Source organism: Eurytemora carolleeae, unplaced genomic scaffold (assembly GCF_000591075.1).
Source record: "Eurytemora carolleeae unplaced genomic scaffold, Eaff_2.0 scaffold1377, whole genome shotgun sequence".
Lineage (NCBI taxonomy): Eukaryota > Metazoa > Arthropoda > Copepoda > Calanoida > Temoridae > Eurytemora > Eurytemora carolleeae.
In genome coordinates, this window is record NW_019397619.1 from 74,734 (window position 1) to 82,874 (window position 8,141).

At 34.9% G+C, this 8,141-nt stretch overlaps 1 protein-coding gene across 1 annotated transcript in view; it reads left to right on the forward strand.

Annotated features, from left to right (window-relative positions):
• Positions 1-3,401, forward strand: part of LOC111715211 (104 kDa microneme/rhoptry antigen) — a gene marked incomplete in the record, with an annotated part of 4,507 nt that extends 1,106 nt beyond the window's left edge. The window contains 2 exon segments of the mRNA XM_023490514.1: positions 1,678-1,734; positions 2,809-3,401. Coding sequence (XP_023346282.1) covers positions 1,678-1,734; positions 2,809-3,255 — 504 coding nt within the window.
• Between the last annotated feature and the right edge of the window lie 4,740 nt (positions 3,402-8,141).

The window sequence follows — 8,141 nt, forward strand, 5'->3', positions numbered from 1 at the left end:
AAGAATTTTGGGGTTTTTAATGAGGCCTTAAAGTTTTTTCATACAACACAAAAAAATGTAATTTAAAGCTTTTTATAAGTTATGAAATAGGTTTTATATATATATATATATATATGAACAGAATCGTTTTTCGTTGTTTTTGATGTTTTGTTTATATAATATTAGAAATCTTGAGAATACAGTTTTAAAGATTATTAATCAATGCCACTAAAAATCAAGCAACTCTTTTTGTATATTTCATAAATGATGCTTTTTATGGCAACATTTAGAATCCTGAGTGATCATAAACCATGGCCATATGAAGTCAAACAAAATGTTTGGCCATTTGAACGATATCTGTAGATTGCACTTTTCCATAGAAATTTTTTTTTAGACAGATTCTCAACCTTCTTCACTTTTGGCATGGTCTGTCCTTTTCTGTTTTTAACAGGTAACCATCCTATTCTGTTTGCTGGGAAGGTATCTATCCGGTTCTGTTTTCTGTGAAGGTACCTATACAGTTCTGTTTGGTGGGAAGGTACCCACCCAGTTCTGTTTGGTGGGAAGGTACCTATCCAGTTCTGTTTTCTGTGAAGGTACCTATCCGGTTCTGTTTTCTGTGAAGGTACCTATCCAGTTCTGTTTGCTGGGAAGGTACCTATCCAGTTCTGTTTGCTGGTACCTATCCAGTTTTGTTTTCTGGAAAGGTACCCATCCACATCTGTTTGCTTCGAAGTTACACATCCAGTTATGTTTGCAGGGAAGATAAGCAACCAATAAGCAATCAATAGGCAACCAATAAGCCACCAATAAGCAACAAAAGCAAACCAATAAGCAACCAAAGCAACAAATAAGAAAACAATTGCAACCAATAAACAACCAATAAGCAACCAAAGCAACCAATAAGAAAACAATTGCAACCAATAAGCAACCAATAAGAAATCAATAAGAAATCATTAAGCAATAGATAAAGAAGCAATAAGCAACCAAAGCAACCAATAAGAAACCAATTGCAACCAATAAGTAGCCAACAAGCAATCAATCAGCAACCAATACGCAACCAGTGTGCAACCAAGAAACAATCAAGAAGCAACCAATAAGCAATCAATAAGCAATCAATAAGCAATCAAAATAAATGGTATTTGAGAATTGGAGATAAGGGACTGTAAGCGTAATTTCAACTGACCCTCCATGCGAAGGTGGCAATGTCCGATTCACAACAGTACTGATTTATTTGTGGTTTCTTTACAAAAGTAACTTTCGAATTTCTACTGCAGAAAAACAAAGGAATGTTAAAATTAAACAATTTTAAACCTAGAAAAACGACCACATGGCATATAATGACCAGATAAAGGTGTCAAGGGTACTGTTGTGAATCGGGTATTGCTGTCTTTACAGTGTCTCTTGAAATTACAGCCAATTCAAGAATTGATTGCGAAGGTAATTTTTGCCACAAACTCTGATTTTGGAATCGGGATATCTTTGCAACCCGATGTCATAGAACTGTGATATTTTAAACTATAAATTCTGACAGATAAAATAAAGAAAGTTTGAAATATCAATGGTTTACACCATTAGGTTACAAAGATAAAGTTTGAATTTGTGGCAAATACTCAATTCCTTTATCGAGTAACATGTTTTAATCTGACCGAATCCTTTGACAGGTTTTGGACACAAGTAAAATATTTATATTCCCAGGATGGAGAATTAGAAACATTTTTGTCAAGAGATAAGAGACCTTCTTCTGCTATACAGGTATAATCTATATTTTCCATTTCAAAATACAGAGAGACCCAGAAAACTATGGAATAGGAAGACGACATTAAAGCAATATGTATTTTTAAGTGTATTTTTATGTGTTACCAGTGTTAAGTGTATTTTAAGTGTATTTTTATGTGTTACCAGGCAAATACAGGGAATAGGAATAAAGGGAAAGGAAATGGAGCTGGTCTGGCATGAGAAAGCCAGTCGCACTGCTTTGCAGACCAGTACATTAAACTTACACACACTCTTTTGGTACAGACACACAACATGATTACAGTCAAGGAAATTGCAGAACAATGTTGTCAATTATAATTAAACGTGAATAACGACTATATTTGTTGTAAACTTTAATCAAATTATATTCTTTGCATGAAAATTTGGCTTATAGTGTTGACTTAAATATGTAAATAATATATTACATGCATATTAAACTTATTTCTAAGTAAACAATTAACAATAAACAAATGTACTCTCCTAGACTGTACAAATACCGAGATTCGTATGTACTGTATAAACCTACTGTACATACCTTTGGTACTTTAAACTAACACACACTCTTTTGGTGCAGACACACACACATGACGTTTCCGCCCCTGGGCAAATAGTTTTGCTACTAACTTATTAAATCATTTATTAAGTGAAATTGGTCTGTTTACACTACACCTTTTCTGTGTCTCATGTTCATTGGACTATTTAAAGTTAAAACTTGAGTCTCTTTGTTTGCTTGTGGTTGTAAGCTTGTAATTTGAAAAAATATTGTTAGACGCCAAAACTTTAAAAGAAAAGTCGTTATCGCATTCGCTATATTGATATAATCGCCGACCACAGTATAACTCTAAGGTTAAATTGTTCATACCCATAAAACTGTGGAATCGAAGGACGAATGTTAGACCCATTATGATTTTAAATAGTCCATTGAAGATGAAACATAGCAATTGCACATTTTCAACCTTTTTGTAAAACTATTTTCTTTATAAAGCCATTGAGTACTCATTAAATTAATTAAATGTCGTTTCATTAGTTTCACGGGTTTCAGTGCATAAAATCTACCAATTTTATTTTTAGATCCGAAGTGGTTCAAATTCTCCTGGGGTGAGAGAGTACAATCCCCAACCTTTAAGAAGAGCTCCTAAACCCTTTATCGTCCCAAAGTCATCAAGTCTAACAAATCAAGCATCACAACCCCGCTCAAAGCTTAAAACTCTTCAATCACAACAAAGTTCACCAATTGTCGATCAAAAGACATTTCAGGACTCCGGAAAAGGCATTGATACAAATTCTCCACCATTTCCAAGAAAGCTTCCAAAATGGCCGCCGATCAAAGACGACATTTCAGAAGACACGCGGAAATATCGCAGTGTCCCATCTAACTCATCAACTACTTCAAACATTTTAAAAACACACTTCAATGAGAGGAACAGCTCTGTGGCTAAAGAAACTCTAAAAATGAAGACGACAAATAGTATTTATGATCCGACACCTTGCAGGCCCGCCCCCCGCCCTCCTTTATGAAATATTGTTTTAAGAAATAAAATAAAAAACAGAAGCTTTTTGACGCAATCAGATTTTTACTTTAAAAAAACACTTTTTTATCATCATTGTCTTGATAATTACTGTTTTCTTCTGATTGGTTAAAGAATACAAATAATAAAACTGTTTATTTAGAGAGAATACTTTTCACAGCACAGTGGAACACACAAATTGTGGAAGACGATATTTAGAAAATCTGCAAAAATTGTGTAATAAATGTTAATGAATCAAGACAGTCCTTATTCCACAGTTTTATGAGTCCCACTGTGTCTTGTACACAATGTACACAATGTACACAATGTACACAATGTACACAATGTACACAATGTAGACAATGTACACAATGTAGACAATGTACACAATGTACAGTGTTTATTTGTCTGAAGTCAATCCACAGCACACTGCTCGGCTTAGCTTAGTCCGCCGGAAATAATTTTATATAAAGGTCGGTTTTATTTTCATTGGGCCTAACTTCTTAAGTCGAGCCGAAGATCTGGCACATAGAGTAATAAAACGAAGAGGTGAAGCTTAGATCAGATGTACACAAGCGACCTCCCTATTAATTAATTAATAGAGCGGTTGGTTGTATACATCACGATATGTTTACGTATCTAACTCTGTACACTTATATATAGAGTAAGAAAAAGAATAAATACGACATGACAGTTGGTGAATAGTTTAAAATGTCTTTTTCCATAATTTTTTAAGTTGTTTGAAACTAAAGAGACTATTAACATTCTTTATATTATAGTAAAATTTATTTCACCAACTATCATGTTTCGTAGGACATCCTTTATATGAATTTCTTTTGAGGGTAAAACTAAACTGTACTGATACAAAGACACAACAAAACCGTAATGCCGTTTCTAGTATATAAACTTTCTTTTCAAAAATTGCAGACGGATTTTTGTAAATAAAGATATGGAGAGAGGTTCATAAAATGTCCCAGATATGAAATGTCCAGTCAATGAAATGTTTCGTCATTAAAATGTCCCAACACCCCAAACAAGCTTGTACCCAAGGTTGTTTATTAAAGCTAGATGCTCTGGATGCGCTCCAAATGGAAAATGTCGTCTTCGTTTACAGCTGACAAGTGGAGAAAATCCTTCCCCCTCCCACCAACAACTTTGTCACTTCATCCTACGTCAATAATCAGTGACGTCATATGAGGAATTTGAGTGCCCATAGCTATGAAGACAACATTTCCCGTACATTGGAGTGCATCCAGTATCTAGCCTTAATAAGCTCGCCTGTGTACAGTTAACTTTAAAGGTCGCTTAGTTGTTTGTAAAGGGTGGGTTGCAGTACAGTACACCAGTTCTGCTTTTTGTAAATAAACAAACCATACATCATGCAATTAGAACTAGGGGGATTTGGAGATTTTATTTTTTCAATTTTAATGCTTTGCACGGTAAAAGACTGTAATGATGTGTCTGTAATGATGACCAGAGTTGTTAACCATTAACTTTAAGACCTCTGGATAATGTCGTCTTCAACTTAAAATCTCCTCTCGGAGACAAAACCAAACCAAATAATTTCAGCCCGCATTTTCTTTGTACACCGCCTCACGGAGCCTAAAACATTTTCGTTTATTGTGAAATCATTAAAGTTAGGCAAGAATAGTTTCATATAAAGCATCAGTGAATTTCGTTAAATATTCAAAATGTAATTTTTTCAGAAGTTTTAAAAAAGTATTTCAATACTGATCAACAATAAGTTCCCCCTATCATCCCTTACTAAATCGTAAGATTTTTTCTATTATTAACATTTATTATAACATTGTACAAGTAACCATGACCTATAATTTATTTTTATTTTTTAGGAAATAAAGCTTTTGTTATCGATTTTCTTGAGACGGGGATAACTCTGTTGTGTGTATTTCTGCGGCCGACTGGGAAATAAGAGTCTGGGGAAATAAATATCCCCCACCAGAATCTCAACGGGTCTTTATTCAAATTTGTCTGGTGTGTTGCTGTTATCTGTCAACAAGAGTGAAGACGGACAAGTTTACTTTGTTTGTATTTAGAAGTTTTCTTGTTTTATCGAGAACAACCGTATGCAATCAAAACATAAACCAACAAATTCTGAACTCTAGCCATAGAGAATAGAATATATATTAGAGGGGAAATTAAAGAATCTCTCGGTATGAATTTTTTCAGTCCCTTTAAGCCTGAAAGGGAGTTCGAGTTCAAAGTGTACAAATCATGTAAATGTTCACAAATTATATGCAGTAGAGTACATTAATACAGTATGTTCCCTAGACTATTCATTTCAATTTCGAATTATACTGTACTAGGTTCTACAGAACTAGGTTACTGTACTAGGTTCTACAGAACTAGGTTCCACTATACAAGGTTTAACTATGCTAGTTTCTACAGAACTAGGTTCTACTGTACTATGTTCTTCTATACTAGCTTCTACTGTACTATGTTCTACTGTACTAGGTTCTACTGTACTAAGTTCTACGGTACTATGTTCTACTGTACTAGGTTAACCTGTGCTAGGTTCTACTGTACTGGGTTCCACTGTACTGGGTTCCACTGTACTAGGTTCTACTGTTCTAGGTTAAATTTTACTAGGTTCTACTGTACTAGGTTCTATTGTACTAGGTTCTAATGTACTAGATTCGTATCCAAAGGATCCTTAAATATCCTTGAATACAGATTTTTGCTGATTGGTTGTGTACATGCTGTGGAAAATGAATCTTTAATCTCAAGTGACCCCAAAGTGACCCTACGTTCAAAGATGACAATGCCCTTTTTACAATGATTCCCTTGAAAGCTTTGTCTGATCAAGTATAAATTAGATATCAATATTTTTGTTTCTGTTTGTTTATTTGAATCTGCGAGTAACCTACCGGGGTTAAATTATCCATCTTCCGAGGAGTAGTATATACAACCAGAAGAGAGGTTTTCAGGAGGAGTAGTATACCCAACCAGAAGAGAGGTTTTCAGGAGGAGTAGTATACCCAACCAGAAGAGAGGTTTTCAGGATGAGTAGTATACCCAACCAGAAGAGAGGTTTTCAGGAGGAGTAGTATACCCAACCAGAAAAGAGGGTTTCAGAAGGAGTAGTATACCCAACCAGAAGAGAGGTTTTCAGGAGGGAGAGATTTTCTGGAGGAGTAGTATACCCAACCAGAAGAGAGGTTTTCAGGAGGAGTAGTATACCCAACCAGAAGAGAGGTTTTCAGGAGGAGTAGTATACCCAACCAGAAGAGAGGTTTTCAGGAGGAGTAGTATACCCAACCAGAAGAGAGGTTTTCAGGAGGAGTAGTATACCCAACCAGAAGAGAGGTTTTCAGTGGGAGTAGGATACCCAACCAGAAGAGAGGTTTTCAGGAGGAGTAGTATACCCAACCAGAAGAGAGGTTTTCAGGAGGAGTAGGATACCCAACCAGAAGAGAGATTTTCAGGAGGAGTAGTATACCCAACCAGAAGAGAGGTTTTCAGGAGGAGTAGTAAACCCAACTTGAAGAGAGGTTTTCAGGAGGAGTAGTATACCCAACCAGAAGAGAGATTTTCTGGAGGAGTAGTATACCCAACCAGAAGAGAGGTTTTCAGGAGGAGTAGTATACCCAACCAGAAGAGAGGTTTTCAGGACAATTTAAAGGCGAAGCTGTAAATACATATGTGATAAACCTATTGGCGTAGAGTAAAGGACAATTTGGCACACCCTGACAGTTGACATTTATTCGTTTCTATAGTTTAAGAAAACATGTTGTATTGGTAGTTGAGACGGGACATTTCATAGGAAGGACATTTCATAGATAGGACATTTCATAAATAGGACATTTTATAGACAGGACATTTCATAGACAGGAAATTTCATAGATAGGACATTTCATAGATAGGACATTTATAGACAGGACATTTCATAGACAGGAAATTTCATAGAGAGGATATTTCATAGACAGGGCATTTCATAGGAAGGACATTTCATAGATAGGACATTTACAGGACATTTCATAGACAGGACATTTCATAGTCAGGACATTTCATAGACAGGACATTTCATAGACAGAACATTTCATAGGAAGGACATTTAATAGATAGGACATTTCATAAATAGGACATTTTATAGACAGGACATTTCATAGACAGGACATTTCATAGGAAGGACATTTCATAGGAAGGACATTTCATAGATAGGACATTTCATAGATAGGACAATTCATAGACAGGACATTTCATAGGAAGGACATTTCATAGATAGGACATTTCATAGATAGGACATTTTATAGACAGGACATTTCATAGGAAGGACATTTCATAGACAGTACATTTTATAGACAGGACATTTCATAGACAGAACATCTACATTTTTATTTTAGGCTTATACAATTTTCTTAAAATGATTAATTCGTTTAAAAAGGAACTTTTGCAACAAACTACAGTGAAACCCTTAATCCCTTAATAATGAATACATCGAAAGAATTCATCAAATGTCGTATTCTTCACTTTCTGATAATGGAATGTTGCAGATATTTAGTTTTTTAAATAAATGATTATATATGGAACTCTTTAAAACTGTTCCCGCATATTCGTGGCTATTTATTTTTTTTCGCAAATACTGAAATTTACATAATATAGTATAAAATTCATTGAAAAGTTGTCAAGACGACATTTTATAAATTCTTCCGATGTATTCGTTATTAAGGGTTTCACTGTAACATTTTCTAACCCCTATATCTTTGCAACCTGATGGTGTAAACCTTTGATATTTCAAACTTAGACTGTTTGATCTACCAGAATTAATAGTTTGAAATATCAAAGGTCTAGGAAAACGGGTTGCTAAGTTACAGGAATTAGAAAATCTGAGTTTGTGGCAAAAACTCAATTCCTTTGTCTGAGAGTAAATGATACATT